Here is a 17,272-nt window from a genome sequence, read left to right on the forward strand (position 1 = left end):
GTGTCTGCTGCAGAACCATAAGTGTCCATACAACCTCGGGGACCGGGCCCTGGCCTTGCGCTGTGAACCAATAGGCAGGGTTCCTCTTCCAACCCACAACTCCTCTCTGTTCTCTCACTCCTTCGTTCCGCGCTGTTCCTTCTATCTCTTATGGAAGCTTAGGTTGCAGGTCTACGTCTTTCTCCTTCTCTTCTCTTTCCCGTGCCAGCTGGCTCAGATCACTGAAAAGCTCAAAACTGAACTCAAAACTAACTTCAGAACTGAACTTCTCTAGGACTCACTTCTGTCAGACTGACCTACAATTCTCAACTTTCCCCCTCTTTTATACTAACTCCACCCACCTCCCAGCACATCTCGTGTTACGAAGCAGGGTTCCACAAAGGGTGCTCTGCTACCCCCAGCCTGAAGCTGCTAGGCGGACCTACTGAGCTATCCTGTGTGTGGGATGCAGGTGTTGGAGTGTGGAAAGGAGTTCCCAACTTACCTAGTTGGTGGGGCACTACACCTTAGGAGAAGGTGCAGTACCTCTGTGACGACTGAGCCTCAGGGGCGCCACCTATACATCACATAGAAGCCACTGGGACTGGAGCATATACATCACATAATAGACACTGGAACTGGAGCACATACATCACATAGGAGCCACAGGGACAGGATCACATAGGAGACACTGGGACCGCAGTATACACATCACCCATGGGCTGCTGTATACATCACATCTGATACTCTGGAAGTGCTGTATATACATCACAGGAGACAATGGGACTGGTCATAATCCTTCATTGCATGTGCACAGTGTTCAGTATTGAATGCTGCATGCTGGTAGTACAAGACGCACTTAAAGGGCTGGTGGCCGGCAAAACGTGACTGGTGGCCTGAGCACTGTGGTCCTCGGGAAGCTGCCCATGGACCGCAGGTTCCCCACCCTGCCCTAAGGGAATATTCCTGGAGGTTTTTTTCACTCTGGCCTTGATGTGACGCGATGGGGCACATTCGTCTTACAGAATCCGTCAGGTAAGGAGCGATGTTTCAAGGGACTAGTGGTGTAAAGACGCTACTGCCTGTGATGGTTGGAATGCGCTATCTCAGCTCTGCCTGCTTTATATGAGCTGGATCAAAATGTGGGTCAAAACACCACAAAGTTATGTGATTCTTGCACAGCCTCACGATACACAAACATTTAGAGACTTTTCAGAGCTTTTTACGCCACTTTTCTACAAACATATGCTTCTGTATTCCTTCTATACCTCGGCTACACACGGAGCGCCTCGCTGCAGACAGCCATTACCCCGTGCCCTTCCCCTCAGTCACCCCCCACACATAAAGGTTAGTCCTGTCACATGTGGCTTGGCAATCATCGACAACTTTCCCGCGCGAATCTCGCGACACTTCTGCCTCCTCTACCGAGTGGAAACCGCGCTTATTGGGCTGCCGACGAAAGAAACGCCTCCTGATTGGCTGGAGAACTTGACCAATCGGAGACCAACAGAGAACCCCCTGCATCGTCCAATGGCCGTGGAGAATTGGAGTAGGCGGTGCCCGCCCAGAGGTAGGCTGGTCTCTGGCTGAGAGGCTTCGCTCACAAGCGCCTCCGTACTAGAGAACTAGAAGCTTCGTGAGGTGAGTGCGCGGCGCAGCGTGCTCCGCCCGGTGCCGCCAATTAACGCCTTTTCCCACTAATTAATGACCTGTAATTAGCCGCTCGCCCGTGTTATTAAACCGTCCAGTGTCTGTGAATTTGTTTTTGTTTGTACTCTTCGCCCGCTCCGGATTTAATGATGTCCCCGGTTTGTGCCGTAGGTTCCCCGTTCGGAGGGTGTCTCCCGCTCGGTGTGTAATCTCCTCCGGCCTGGGTCCAGTGTCGTGGCCAGCGGTGCGCTGTGCCGTCCAAGTACTCCGCGGTTGTATCCGTTCCTTCTTGCCCTTCTCCGTTCATCGCACCCAAGGGCGAGCAGCGTTGTGTTTATGTCTTTATTGGACGAAAACGGTGAGTGGTGAGCGAGCGCGGGATGGCGGGGACTGCGAAGGTAAAATGGCGGCCGCGCCTCATGCCTGGAGGAGGAGGATGTGACGCAGGTGGCTGGAGAGTAGCTGCAGGGCTGCTTGGGCACTCAGTGAGGGGCCGCGGTGGAGATGGCGCAGCATACGTGAGGACCCCTCATCTGGGGTGCAGGGGACCCCCCTCTCCTCTGTGCTGGGGCAGAGGGGAGTGTGAGGCTCTCTGCGCATGCGCGGCCTGGTAGGGCTGAGTCAGTGCTGCAGTAGTGAGTCATCAGCGGTCCCTCCCCGAGAGTCATGACTGGGCGGAGGGCTCGTGTGTGTGTGACACTGCTGTATGGGGGGGGGGGGAGCTCGTGTGTGTGTGACACTGCTGTATGGGGGGGGGGGGAGCTCGTGTGTGTGTGACACTGCTGTATGGGGGGGGGGGAGCTCGTGTGTGTGTGTGTGACACTGCTGTATGGGGGGGGGGAGCTCGTGTGTGTGTGTGTGACACTGCTGTATGGGGGGGGGGGAGCTCGTGTGTGTGTGTGACACTGCTGTATGGGGGGGGGGAGCTCGTGTGTGTGTGACACTGCTGTATGGGGGGGGGGGAGCTCGTGTGTGTGTGACACTGCTGTATGGGGGGGGGGGAGCTCGTGTGTGTGTGACACTGCTGTATGGGGGGGGGGGAGCTCGTGTGTGTGTGACACTGCTGTATGGGGGGGGGGAGCTCGTGTGTGTGTGACACTGCTGTATGGGGGGGGGGGAGCTCGTGTGTGTGTGACACTGCTGTATGGGGGGGGGGAGCTCGTGTGTGTGTGACACTGCTGTATGGGGGGGGGGGAGCTCGTGTGTGTGTGACACTGCTGTATGGGGGGGGGGGAGCTCGTGTGTGTGTGACACTGCTGTATGGGGGGGGGGGGAGCTCGTGTGTGTGTGACACTGCTGTATGGGGGGGGGGGGAGCTCGTGTGTGTGTGTGACACTGCTGTATGGGGGGGAGCTCGTGTGTGTGTGTGACACTGCTGTATGGGGGGGAGCTCGTGTGTGTGTGTGACACTGCTGTATGGGGGGGGAGCTCGTGTGTGTGTGTGTGTGTCACTGCTGTATGGGGGGGGAGCTCGTGTGTGTGTGTGTGTGACACTGCTGTATGGGGGGGGAGCTCGTGTGTGTGTGTGACACTGCTGTATGGGGGGGGAGCTCGTGTGTGTGTGTGTGACTGCTGTATGGGGGGGGAGCTCGTGTGTGTGTGTGTGACACTGCTGTATGGGGGGGGAGCTCGTGTGTGTGTGTGTGTGACTGCTGTATGGGGGGGGAGCTCGTGTGTGTGTGTGTGACTGCTGTATGGGGGGGGAGCTCGTGTGTGTGTGTGTGTGACACTGCTGTATGGGGGGGGAGCTCGTGTGTGTGTGTGTGTGACTGCTGTATGGGGGGGGAGCTCGTGTGTGTGTGTGACACTGCTGTATGGGGGGGAGCTCGTGTGTGTGTGACACTGCTGTATGGGGGGGGAGCTCGTGTGTGTGTGTGTGTGACACTGCTGTATGGGGGGGGAGCTCGTGTGTGTGTGACACTGCTGTATGGGGGGGAAGCTCGTGTGTGTGTGACACTGCTGTATGGGGGGGGAGCTCGTGTGTGTGTGTGTGTGTGACACTGCTGTATGGGGGGGAGCTCGTGTGTGTGTGTGACACTGCTGTATGGGGGGGGAGCTCGTGTGTGTGTGTGACACTGCTGTATGGGGGGGGAGCTCGTGTGTGTGTGTGACACTGCTGTATGGGGGGGGAGCTCGTGTGTGTGTGTGACACTGCTGTATGGGGGGGGAGCTCGTGTGTGTGTGACACTGCTGTATGGGGGGGGAGCTCGTGTGTGTGTGACACTGCTGTATGGGGGGGGAGCTCGTGTGTGTGTGACACTGCTGTATGGGGGGGGGAGCTCGTGTGTGTGTGTGTGACACTGCTGTATGGGGGGGGAGCTCGTGTGTGTGTGTGACACTGCTGTATGGGGGGGGAGCTCGTGTGTGTGTGTGTGTGACACTGCTGTATGGGGGGGGAGCTCGTGTGTGTGTGTGACACTGCTGTATGGGGGGGGAGCTCGTGTGTGTGTGTGACACTGCTGTATGGGGGGGGAGCTCGTGTGTGTGTGTGTGTGTGACACTGCTGTATGGGGGGGGAGCTCGTGTGTGTGTGTGACACTGCTGTATGGGGGGGAGCTCGTGTGTGTGTGTGACACTGCTGTATGGGGGGGGAGCTCGTGTGTGTGTGACACTGCTGTATGGGGGGGGAGCTCGTGTGTGTGTGTGTGACACTGCTGTATGGGGGGGGAGCTCGTGTGTGTGTGTGACACTGCTGTATGGGGGGGGAGCTCGTGTGTGTGTGTGTGTGACACTGCTGTATGGGGGGGGAGCTCGTGTGTGTGTGTGTGTGACACTGCTGTATGGGGGGGGAGCTCGTGTGTGTGTGTGTGACACTGCTGTATGGGGGGGGAGCTCGTGTGTGTGTGTGTGACACTGCTGTATGGGGGGGGAGCTCGTGTGTGTGTGTGTGTGACACTGCTGTATGGGGGGGGAGCTCGTGTGTGTGTGTGTGACACTGCTGTATGGGGGGGGAGCTCGTGTGTGTGTGACACTGCTGTATGGGGGGGGAGCTCGTGTGTGTGTGTGTGACACTGCTGTATGGGGGGGGAGCTCGTGTGTGTGTGTGTGTGACACTGCTGTATGGGGGGGAGCTCGTGTGTGTGTGTGTGACACTGCTGTATGGGGGGGGAGCTCGTGTGTGTGACACTGCTGTATGGGGGGGGAGCTCGTGTGTGTGTGTGTGACACTGCTGTATGGGGGGGGAGCTCGTGTGTGTGTGTGTGACACTGCTGTATGGGGGGGGAGCTCGTGTGTGTGTGTGTGACACTGCTGTATGGGGGGGGAGCTCGTGTGTGTGTGTGTGTGACACTGCTGTATGGGGGGGGAGCTCGTGTGTGTGTGACACTGCTGTATGGGGGGGGAGCTCGTGTGTGTGACACTGCTGTATGGGGGGGGAGCTCGTGTGTGTGTGTGTGACACTGCTGTATGGGGGGGGAGCTCGTGTGTGTGTGTGACACTGCTGTATGGGGGGGGAGCTCGTGTGTGTGTGTGACACTGCTGTATGGGGGGGGAGCTCGTGTGTGTGTGTGTGTGTGTGACACTGCTGTATGGGGGGGGAGCTCGTGTGTTCTATTCCAGGTTGCATGTTACAGCTGAAGGACATGCTCACCTTTGCTCGTGCATATGGATTACAGGGTGACTGCTGCATGTTCTGTGCAATCAAGGAAGGGGGGGGGTGTCCAGGGGTGGAGACCTTAGTGGCCAAAGGGCATCCAAACTAGTATGTACTGCACTTATCCTGTTACTCCAGAGACGCTTTCAGTTTAGTTGAAAAATAACCTGTCCTGTTCCCTGTGTCCCCAGACCCACCAGCAGTTGCATGTGCATATGTAGACCCTGCCTAACAGTCCCTATGTTACTTTTTCTAAAGATCTGTTTATGTAACACAGGGACTGTTAGGCTTGTGTCGAACGTCAGTCTTTTGCAATCAGTCACAAACTGTCTATGGGCGCGTGACTGCCGTGCGCAAGTATGCTTTTGCCCTGGCTCATGCTTCCTTTTGTCGGCGCGCCGTCAAAAGTGTACCTGTTCACGGCCTGCGTACCCAATGCTAAAGATGGGTACGCAGGTCGCATGCAGCGTCATGTGTCCATAGGCGGAGCTGACGAGAGGAGGCACTGCAGGGGGTGGAGCTTCACAGTGAGCGTCCGCTGCGCCTCAAAGCGCTAGTGTGAAATTAGCCTAAGATAGGCACTAACTGACAAGTGTTCTGCGCAGCTGCCATTTTGATGAAGTGACATGTTTTGTTTTTTGTTTTTTTCAAATACACACATTAGCATATTCATTATGCGAACTAGGGGGCAGGTCACTGATGGAGCAGTGACCTGTCATCAGTCTTCATTATGAATATATAATCGGAGCACCACAAACATGAACCCCGTTTTAGAACACAAGCATATCATTAACTAAAAACAGATTAAAAAAAGCACAAGACGGATTTCATCAACAAAGGTATCATTTCATTATCATTTAGTATAACGACGCCAACCTGACACCATGTAGGTTGCTATGCATAACCCTGCTGACAGGTTGCCTTTAAGTTTAGACCACGTGGTGAAGGAATTCCACCAGTTTGTTTTGTATTTGGTCAATGAGATTCTTGTTGGGTGGGCGGAGCTTTATGTGGTTCTCTGCTTACATATTCATCTGTATGGACTTATGACAGGTCACTGATCTTTCGGTGACCTGCACCTTTTTATATACTATTGTGGGGTTAGAAAAAAAATAGCTTTAAAGGGAACCTGTCAGCTGTTTTGGCTGCTATAAAATGTGGCCACTGCCTTTCAGGGATTATCTACAGCATTCTGTAATGGTGTAGATAAGCCCCCAGTCTGACCTGCAAGATAAGAAAAATGAGCTTTTATTATACTCGCCTGCAGGTTGGTCCGATGGGTGTCACAGGTCCGGCTCTGGCGCCTCCCATCTTGCAACGACGCCCTACTGCTTGCTTCGTCGCGCTCCTACGTAGGTGTACTTATCTGCCTTGTTTAGGGCAGAGCAAACCCTCTCTGACCCTTTTCAGCGCTTGCACATTGCAATACTTTGCTCTGCCCTTAACAGGGCAGATCAGTTCCTGAGCAGGAGTGCGATGCTGGGCAGCGTCGCTAGAAGATGGGAGGCACCAGACCTGTGACACCTATCGGACTAGACCGCTCTGCAGTTTAGTATGAGAACTTATTTTTCTTTCAGGTTGGACCGTGGCTTATCTACAGCATAAGATATATACATCTTATAGTAGCCAAAACAGGTAACAGGTTCGCTTTTAAAAAAAAAAAAAAGTGGCGGCATTTTGCTAGAGAAAAAAAGTTTAGACTTAGGTTATCAGCTTGCACGAGACAAGAAATACACAGGAAAACCTGATTTAAAGTTTTTTGTAAGTGGGTTTTGCCTGCAGGGGGGAACAGTCTTAGGAAGTTGCGTCATGATTTATTTGGGGGGGGGGGGCACTAAACTTTAACCCCTTACTGACATTGGTGTATTACCCCAATGTCTGTATCCCTTGATGCCCGCAATTGCCGTGGGTGGATTTGCGATCCACCCGTGGCTATTAACTGGATAAAAGCCGCTGACAGCGCTGCATTTAAATGTCACTTCCAGCCATCGGGCTGGAAATACGCACACCGGTGACCCGCGTCACATAATCACGGGTCACCAGTGTGTCGGCAGGACAACCTGAGGTCTCCTGGAGAGCTCTATGGTTGTCAGTGCCAGATTGCTGTGAGCGCCACTCAGTAGTCAGTGCTCATAGCAAGTCAGTTATTCAGCTACATAGAGGCGATCTGCTCATCGCCTCTATGTAGCTTAGCCGATTGAGTTGTGCCAGCTTCTAGCCTTCTATGAAGACTATTGACGCATGCCAAAACTAAAGTGTTTTAAACTTTTATATATTTTAATCGCCCCCTTTTCGCCTCACTCTAAATAAAACAATTAAAATAAACCTATTTGGTATTGCCGCATTCAGAATCGCCCAGTCTATCAATAAAAAAGGTATTAACCTGATCACTAAGGGCACCGTCACACATAGTGACTCACCAGCGATCCTGACAACGATATCAACTGGTGAGTCGCTACATGATCGCTGGTGAGCTGTCAGACAGCTTCACCAGTGATCAGCATCAGCGTGCTGGTAACTAAGGTACACATCGGGTTTCTAAGTGATGCGCGCTGCTTAGAAACCCAATGTTTACCTTAGTTAGCAGTGCGCTGATCGCTGGTCTCCCACCTGTCACGCAGCGATGTGTGCTGGCCAGCGGGAGACCAGCGATCAAAGAGATGTCCAGGGCATTCCAACAGCGATACTGGCAGGGGGCTGGTCAGTGTCACACACGGCTATCTCGCTGGTGAGATCGCTGTTGCGTCACAAATTGTGACTCAGCAGCGAGATCGCCATGTGTGACGGGGGCTTAAACAGCATAGCGAGAAAAAATTCAAAACGCCAGAATTACAGGTTTTTTGTTTTTTTTTTTTTTGTCCCTGTGACATTGCGTTAAAATGCAATAACAGGCGATCAAAAGATCGTATCTAAACCAAAATGGTATCAATAAAAATGTCAGCTCGGCACGCAAAAAAAATAAGCGCCCCCCCCCCAACCCAAGATCACAAAAAAAATGGAGACACTACGGGTATCGGAAATGGCGTTATTTTTTTTTTTTTTTAGCAAGGTTTGAAATTTTTTTTCACCACTTAGATAAAAAAAACCTACACATGTTTGGTGTCTATGAACTCGTAATGTCATGGAGAATCATATTGGCAGGTCAGTTTTAGCGTTGTGAACCTAGTAAAAAGAAAAGCCAGACAAGAGTGGGATTGTACTGTTTTGTAGGTAACTGCTTCAAGCAGGTTTTGCCTGCAGGAAAATAAGCTCAGCAAAAAATAATACAGTAGCTGATGCATTTTCCACCCTAGGCTTGTATGGGAGTCAATAAGTTTTCCCAGGTTTTTTTTTTGTGGCAAAATTAAGGGGGTCGGCTTATACACGTGCATATATACGGTATTTTAAGGCTAAGTTCACATGGCAGTATTTTGGCCAGTGTTTCACATCAGTATTTGTAAGCTAAAACCAGGAGTGGGTCAAAAATGCATAAGTGATGACTTGTTTCTGTTATACATTGTCTGATTGTTACACTCCTGTTTTTGGCTTTAAAAAAAAAAAAATCAGGAGTGTGACACTTGAATCGCTTAACAATCCTGCTGTGTCACTGTAGACCTGAAAGGGATGTTTTGCTAAATCAGTGCTGTTTAACCTTCATTCTCAAAATCGCTGTTGGTTCCCACTGATCAGAAGTGTGGAGAAATCCAAGCTATTTGAGCTTGAGATAACTTTTTAACCTCTGTGGAATCTTTAACTTCCCAAATTTGGTATTGCAAAGTCTGACTGGGCATTAGTTGGTGCCTCTGACTCTCCCATCATTAGGCTGTTGGTTTATGGGGTGTGATGAATTTCCTGATGCATTATCCCTGTGGGAGATGAGCTGCCACAAACTTTCTCCCAGCTCTACAAAATGGTGAAGGAAGCTCGGTTCTGTGTCACTTCTCCATGATCGATGGGTGTCGTGGAAGCAAGGCTAGTTTCACACTAGCGTTCTCAGGCGCAGGGCTGCCGCTAAGCCCTGGCCACGCCCCCTCCGGTCAGTTCCTCCTCTGCCTGTTTGGCAGCTCACTAGCGACCATTTAGCGATGCACCAGCGATCCTGACCGGGTCGTATCGTTGTCAGGATCGCTGGTGCATCGCTAAATGTAACGGGACCCTTAGTAAAAGGCATGAGGCCCAGATTTCTGGAGCCATGGGGCAGACTTAAAATCATTAAAAAAAAAAAAAAACAATATTAGGGCAACAGGCGGAATACAATAAAAGCAAAGCAAGAACTGGCCACTTCTGACCTGGTAAAGAGCAGTACAGACAATTGTCAGACAAAAAAATCATGAATATCCCCAAATACTTAGCATCGATCAGTACAGACAGGAATGAGCTAAACAAGATTGCATGTTAATCATCTGAACCTGCAGATCTGGTGGTATCTGCAAACTATCTTCTATGTACACTGTCACTAATCAACCCTGACAGAAGATGCTGAGGTAAAGGAGCATTGAGCTTGTTGGGTTTAAGTTTATTATTATTTTTTTTTTTTTTTTTTTTTTTTTTACATATCCAATTCCTTGATCTCATGGGAGAGAACAGATAGAGAAGAATTTCAATTGTCTGTTAATGTATTTCTATGTAAGTTTACTTGTACTGTGGGGAAAGTTAGCTTTATCTGCATACTTGCTAAAAGTTTCACTGACTATGATCAGATTTTAAGCAAAAGAACTTGAATAAAGTTTGGGATTTATTTATTTTTCAGAGCTGTTGCGCAGCCATTGGTACCTGTATTGGGGAAACATAGCATACAAACAAGAAGCTCACAGCCTCTGTGGCGAAATTATTTTCATGTCAAAGACCGAGAACTCTTGCAGTCGTTTATGTCATCCAGTCTTCTCCAGACAGAAGATACCAAAAAGTTGCAATCAAAGAGCTTTTCCTCTTATTGAAAGAGATCATAATAAACCAAAATGTCTGTCAACGTCAACCGCAGTGTTTCCGATCAGTTCTATCGGTACAAAATGCCCCGTTTGATTGCCAAGGTAAGTGTGTCCAAACTGTTAGGCCAGGAGAAGAATACTACTGTTATTTGTTTTGACCACTCTTTATTCCTGTTGCAGGTAGAGGGCAAGGGAAATGGAATAAAGACAGTAATAGTCAACATGGTTGATGTTGCAAAGGCGCTTAATCGGCCTCCAACGTGTAAGTTAGTTATATATATATTATTTTTACATATTACACACAGATGGTAAGCATGGATTTGTTCCAAAAAAACCTCCAGGTGTTTTTTTTTTTTTTTTGGCATCTATGTACTGATAGTTTAATTTTACATAACTGCATATTGTCTTAATGGAGCAACCCCATTAACGCCTTTCTGACATTAGGCGTAATAGTATGCCCATGTCAGACACCCTCTTTTTGATGTGGTTCTGGCGGTGAGCCCACATCTTTCCTGGCACATGTCAGCTATTTTGAACAGCTGACATGTGCCCGGAACAGCCGCGAGTGGTATCACGATCCACCCGCCGCTATTAAGGCTGAGTTCACACGTGGCGTTTTTTTCGCGTTTCCGCGGCGGATTTAACCGCGCGATTTTGCCACGAAAACGCGAAAAATAAGCATCCCATGCATTCCTATGGGATTCCGCAATGCTGTGCTAATGCTGCGGTTTTTACCGTGGCGGAATCGCTTCGCGGTAAAAACCGCAGCATGCTCATTAATTTGCGGAATCGCGGCGATCCCGCACCCATAGGAATGCATTGTTCCGCTTACTTCCCGCATGTGGCTGTGCACACCATGCGGAAAGTAAGCAGAACATTTGCGGATGGTACCCACGGTCCGGAGGAGAGGAGACTGGGCTTTGGGTACCATATCCCTGTAAAATAGAATTTAAAAATAAAAAATATTGTTGTTCTCACCCTACGACGTCCCGCGCAGTCTTCCCGCTTCTCTTCACGCTCTCGTTCCCAGTAGTCCTTTGCGAAAATGCCCGTGATGGCGTCCGTTTTCGCGGGATCGCGAAGTCTCGCGGTCATTCGCGCGATGTCATCGCGAATAACCGCGAGACATCGCGATCCCGCGAGAATGGGCATCATCGCGGGCATTTTTGCAAAGGATTACTGGGAACGGCTGCGCGGGACGTCGGAGGGTAAGAATAACACCATTTTTTTTATTTATTTTTTTTACATCCTATCTTTTACTACTGACGCTGCATAGGCGGCCTCAATAGTAAAAAGTTGGTCACACTTGTCAAACACTGTTTGACAGGTTGGTCACACTCATCAAACAGTTCTCCAAGCGATGCTACAGATCGCTTGGAAAATGCTAGCATTTTGCAAGCTAAATACGCTTGCAAAATGCTAGTTTTTTCGCGGGAATTTAAAATGCGATTTTTTTTTTTTTTTTTTTTTTTTTTTTTTTTTTTTTTTCCTTCTCCCCCCCCCCGCGGACTGGAATTCCGGAATTCTCGCGGTAATTTCCGCGAGAGTTCCGGTACGTGTGCACTTAGCCTAACCCATTTAATGCTGCTGTCAAATGCTGACAGTGGCTTTTAACATGCGCTTCCAGCAATTGTGCTGGAAATCTGCCCATCAGTGAACCCTGTCACGTGATCGCCGGTCACCGATGGGTTGACATGACAACCAAAGGTCTCCTGGAGACCTCTATGGTCATCACTGCCAGCTTGCTGGGAACGATGCCCAGTGGCCACAGCTCATAGCAAGTGAGTAATTCAGCTACATATAGGCGATGATCAGATCACTTGTGTTTAGCAGAGCTAATCGGGTTATGGCAGCTTCCCACGGAGACTATTTAAGCATGGCAAAAGTAAAAAAAAAAAATTCAAATCACCCCCAATCGAACATACACATATTTGGTATCACCACGTTCAGAATCACCCACGCTATCAAAAAAAAAAATTAACCTGATGGCTAAATGGCATAATGAGTCAAAACGCCAGAATTATTTTTGTTCGGCGCAGCATTGCATTAAAATGCAATAACAGGTGAACAACAGTTCGTATCTGCACAAAAATGGGGATGCTACGGTATCGGAAAATGACTTCCACCCCCCCACCACCTGAATACAAGAACCTAGACATGTTTGGTAATGACCTGGAGAATCATAATGGAAGGGCAGTTTTGGCATTTTAAGAATCTAGTAAAAAGGCAAAACATGTGAGATTGCACTTTTTTTTTCTTCAATTTCACTGCACTTGGAATTTTTCTCCTGGTTTCCAGTACATATGTTAACCAATGGTGTCGTTCAAAAGTACAACTCGTCCTGCAAAAAAAAGCCCTCACGTGACCATATTGACTGAAAAATAAAGTTATGGCTCTGCGAAGAAGAGCAAAAAACAAATGCAACGAAAATGCCTCCAGTCATGAAGGGGTTAATTGACACTAGTTCAGGTATCAGTTGGCCACCATTTGTCTGGCTTCTTTCATTGTTAGCTGGAAGGGACCTCCAGGGTCAGTGTCCAACTCCTGCTTAATGCAGGATTCACTAAACCATCTCAGACAAATGTCTGTCCAGCCTCTCATTCATTGAAGGAGAACTTGCCACCTCTCATGGCAGCCTGTTCCACTCATTGATCACCCTCAGTCACTTCTCCCTTTCAGTTTCATTCTGTTGCTTCTCATCTTTCCATGTGCAGATAAAAAGGTATGATCCCTCTACTGTGACATCCCTTCAGATATTAAGTTTGCTCTTAGCCTTCATTGCAAGCTAAACATTCCCAGATCATTTAATTGTTCATTGTAGGACATACTTTGCAGTCCTCTCTTCATCCTGGTAGCACTTCTCTGAACTTGCTCAAGTTTTTTTTCAATATCTTTTAAAAAATGTGGTGCCCAGAACTGGACACAGTATTCCCAGATGAGGCCTGTCAAAGGAAGGAGGTGTAGAAAGATAACTACTTGATGTGATCTAGACTTTCCAGAACAGTTTTCTTTTTTTTTTTTTTTTTTTGGTTTTTTTTTTCTGCTGCATCACACTGGCTCCTGCAGTCTGTGAGCTATTATACCCAAGTTTTTAACACGTGCTGTTGCTTAGTTCTATTCCCCTCATTCTATGGATATAATGTTTTTTTTTTTCTTGCCCAGCTGTAGAATCTTGCATTTCTCCCTGTTAAATGCCATTCTTAGTTGCTACCCATTGTTCAAGCTTATCAAGATTCTTCTGAATCCCATGTTTTTCTCTAGTTTTGGTTATCCCTCCTAACTTTGCATTGTCTGCAAGTTTGATCAGTTTGCCTTCAGTTCCCTTATATAGATTCTTTATAAAATGTTGAACAACACTGTGCCTAGGACAGAGCCTTCTGGTGCTCCACTGGAAACATTCTTCCAATTGGATGTGAAACTGTTTATGATCACTTTGCGTACGATCACTGAGCCAGCTATGAATCCACCTTACCATAGCCTTGTCAATCCCAAATTTTTGTGTTGGCGAAAACTAAACTTTATAGCTAAACAACCACAGCACAAATTGATATCCTTTTATTTAAGATTTGATGGGGAAAACGCATTTAAACGAAAATTCTTAATCCAAATTAAACAATGAATGTTGGATTTTCTTGTATGCATGAGGCAAAAAACTAAACTATTGACCAGTCATATGCTGCCATGGGTTATTGGCAGATCATAAAAAGAAACCCATTTAGACTAGTAGGAATTGTTCAGTTGTAAATACACTGAGAACATAAGTGCTCAATCTGACTCTAGTAGGACACTTGTGGTTATATAGGCAAACAGACTATTTGATTTCTTGCATTTTGTCTTTAATAGATCCCACCAAATATTTTGGTTGTGAGCTGGGAGCACAGACCCAGTTTGATGTTAAGAATGACCGTTACATTGTCAATGGATCTCATGAGGCAAATAAGCTGCAAGACATGTTGGATGGATTCATTAAAAAGTTTGTTCTATGTCCTGAGTGCGAGAACCCTGAAACTGATCTGGTGAGTGTCAGAAATCACCCTTTCTCATTATATAAATTACAACCTACTACATGCCAGCTCTGACTTCAAGATATAAACATTTCTCCTGTCATCTTGCTCCTCATAACTACTGCACTAATGTGTATTGTTGGCGTGTTTTGTCAGCTTTTTGGCTTCATAGTAAACTCTTTTGTGTTAAATGGCTGTGACTGGGTTTTGCTAATCGTCTTTATGACCGTGTTAGGATTGGTTTTTGTGAAGTCTTTACATCAGGATTGTATCTGTTAGCTGTCACTGCAGTTTTGTGACCATAAAAAATGAACACTGCAGTTTCACCACACTATGGTGCGTGAAGACATTAACAACAATGTTCTTTGTTTCAGCATGTCAATCCCAAGAAACAAACAATAGGTAATTCATGTAAAGCCTGTGGTTATCGGGGCATGCTGGACACCAACCATAAGCTCTGTACTTTCATTCTCAAAAATCCACCAGGTAGGTGCTGCTCTTGTATGAGCTTCTGTTACTGCATGTAATGTGTAGTGGGGTTAAGAATTGCCCTGGTTCTTGAGTGCAAGCAACACTCTGTGGCAGATGCAAACCCAACTGTCCCAATTTTTGCTTGCTAGAGTAATTTGAGTCCTTCCTATTCAGTTTTCTCTTACTTGAGTTCTACTGTTAAAATGATTCAAAACACCATCTGTATCTTTACTTGCTGTGAGTATTGGGTGGGAATGGTGATCCCTTTTAGGAATACTTACTGGGGCCTCTTTGCAGAGAACACAGACAGTGGCTCAGGCAAAAAAAAGGAAGACAAGAAAAACAAGAGGGTCAAAGAAAATGGTGCTGAGAAAAACAATGAGACAGCAGTTTTAACGGAATTAAATCCTCCACGTGTTGTAAGTAACAGATCAAGATGTAGTCTTCCCATACTGTCAGAATTGTGATTGAAGTGCAGTCTGATATATACCACATTAATGTGTAGTTTCCTGAGGTTGGTGGGAACTAGATTTATCCACAACAGCTTTCTTAGATGTCGCCTCTTAAGTGACAAAGTAAAGCTTTATTGTTGGCCAAATCAGAACTAAACACTTTACATAAAAACTATAAAGTGGAAATCTTTGGATTTGTTCTCCCCACTTCATCCCATTCTTTAATAATGGTGGGTAGCAAATTAATGCCATTGGAAACTCTGCCTAGAAAAACTCATGTTTATCTGTAAGGGAAAATTAAACTGCAAATGTACTCTTGTATAATGTTGGTTACATATTTATTTTTTTTTAAATATGAAGGAGGATGATGATGATGAAGATTGGGGTGAAGACACATCCGATGAGGCTCAGAGACGCAGAATGGAAGAAATAAGCGATCATGCAAAAAATCTCACTCTAAGTGAGGACCTAGAGCGACCCGTGGAGGACCGAGTGAACATGCTGTTTGACTATGTGAAGGTAAGATCAGGATCCTGTTTCTATTTCAGTGGTGATGTAAGGGGACTTGGACCTCATGTGGCTTATTTTGCAGAAAAAGAAGGAAGAAGGCATCATTGATTCTTCTGACAAAGAAATTCTAGCTGAAGCCGAAAGACTTGATGTAAAGATTTTGGGACCTTTGGTCTTGACCGAAGTTCTCTTTGATGACAAGATAAGAGATCAGATAAAGAAATATAGACGACACTTCCTCCGTGTAAGTATGTTTCTAAACTGACCCTGGCACATACTGCTAAATGTCTATTGGGTAGCTGCTCTGTCACTTATCTGCCCATAGCCTTTCATTGGTTTTGCAATGACTGCTGCTCCCTCTAGTGGTTAATGCACAAAGAAACTTTGGTATTTTTTATTTTCTTTTAGTTTTGCCACAATAACAAGAAGGCGCAAAGGTACCTACTCCATGGCTTTGAGTGCGTGGTGCGTATGCACCAGGCCCAACTTCTTTCCAAAATACCACACATCTTAAAGGAAATGTATGATGCAGATCTCTTGGAAGAAGAGGTGATCTTCAGCTGGGCTGAGAAGGTATTGCCAATTATGTTCTTGAAGCATTGTAATTTAGTAATTGGGTAAATTTTTAATTTTGTATACAATATCGGTTAAAGCTTTGTAATGGCTATAGTTTGTGTTCTATCTTTTAGCCATCCAAAAAATACGTCTCTAAAGAACTTGCCAAAGATATAAGGGTGAAAGCAGACCCCTTTATTAAATGGCTGAAGGAAGCCGAAGAGGAGTCTTCTGGAGATGATGACGACGATGAGGAAGACGAAAATATAGAGGTAATGTTTCATGCTATGTGGATGAAGACATTATTGTAAATGACCAGTGTTAATGTAGAACAGAAACGTCACCATTATTGATCACTCGGCAATTTTTATAACCCCCAAACAGCACTGAAAAAGTCTTGTACAGCCACACTTATGGAAAAAATAAGTTGTCTGAAATGCAGACATAGAAAACATAGCTGTCATGGAGTTCACCCACTGATGATGGATTTCCAGTAATACTTGGTAGTAGCATGGTCACTTATACAGGCATCTGATTTTTATTTTTGCCTCCACAGGTTGTGTATTCTAAAACAGTGAGCGTGCCCAAGGTGGAGACTGTAAAGTCGCCTGTCGAGAAGGATGATGACATTGACATTGATGCCATTTAATGTTCACATAAAGCCGTTCACCAGTTGCTTTTTATGCCTGAAGTGCGACATGTACACGAATGAGCTGCGCTACCTGAACATTGTGCTACACTTTTGTACGCTTAGTTTCTTTCTACTGTCATTTGATCTTTTAATAACTGAGCTTCACTAATTAAAATGACATAAGCAAAGGAGACCTTTTTGGAGGTCTGTAGCATGTTATTCCTTTTTAAATTCCAGTGTTTGGTGCACATTTATACAGTTGTGAATAAAGGTTTGGTTTTTGATCACTGCAGTATGGATTTTTATTTAATTTTTTTTTTTTCCCCCTATGAAGTCTTCCAATTGGGAAAGTGAGTGTAAAAGTTGCACTTTGCAAATTTTCAGCCTCAGATGTGTATTGACCTCGCCCACCACCAGGTTAAACTTTGAGTAGTTTTCTGAAGCGTTTGGATGAGACTTAAGTAAAATTTGGCTTTGTGAACACCAACCCAAAATCTGGATTTAAAAACAGGAGAAATTTG

The 17,272-nt window shown here is 46.8% G+C and overlaps 1 protein-coding gene across 3 annotated transcripts; it reads left to right on the top strand.

Annotated features, from left to right (window-relative positions):
- The first annotated feature begins 1,474 nt into the window (after positions 1-1,474).
- EIF5 (eukaryotic translation initiation factor 5) lies at positions 1,475-17,043 on the top strand. Of its 3 annotated transcripts, XM_073569876.1 has the most exons (12): positions 1,475-1,620; positions 1,801-1,987; positions 9,951-10,230; positions 10,309-10,390; positions 13,972-14,144; positions 14,507-14,618; positions 14,901-15,022; positions 15,416-15,574; positions 15,648-15,809; positions 15,974-16,138; positions 16,255-16,392; positions 16,677-17,043. In XM_073569876.1, the coding sequence occupies exons 3-12, from the start codon at positions 10,159-10,161 to the stop codon at positions 16,767-16,769; spliced, it is 1,278 nt and encodes a 425-aa protein (XP_073425977.1). In that variant the 5' UTR covers positions 1,475-1,620; positions 1,801-1,987; positions 9,951-10,158; the 3' UTR covers positions 16,770-17,043. The 3 variants fall into 3 exon arrangements, with proteins under 3 accessions (XP_073425977.1, XP_073425984.1, XP_073425970.1); XM_073569883.1 differs by lacking the exon at positions 1,475-1,620 and having other exon boundaries at positions 1,733-1,987; positions 15,419-15,574; XM_073569869.1 differs by lacking the exon at positions 1,475-1,620 and having other exon boundaries at positions 1,736-1,987.
- The last annotated feature ends 229 nt before the right edge of the window (positions 17,044-17,272 follow it).

This window comes from Dendrobates tinctorius, unplaced genomic scaffold (genome assembly GCF_039654945.1).
Source record: "Dendrobates tinctorius isolate UK_male_01 unplaced genomic scaffold, ASM3965494v1 ptg000006l, whole genome shotgun sequence".
In the NCBI taxonomy this organism is placed as follows: Eukaryota; Metazoa; Chordata; class Amphibia; order Anura; family Dendrobatidae; genus Dendrobates; species Dendrobates tinctorius.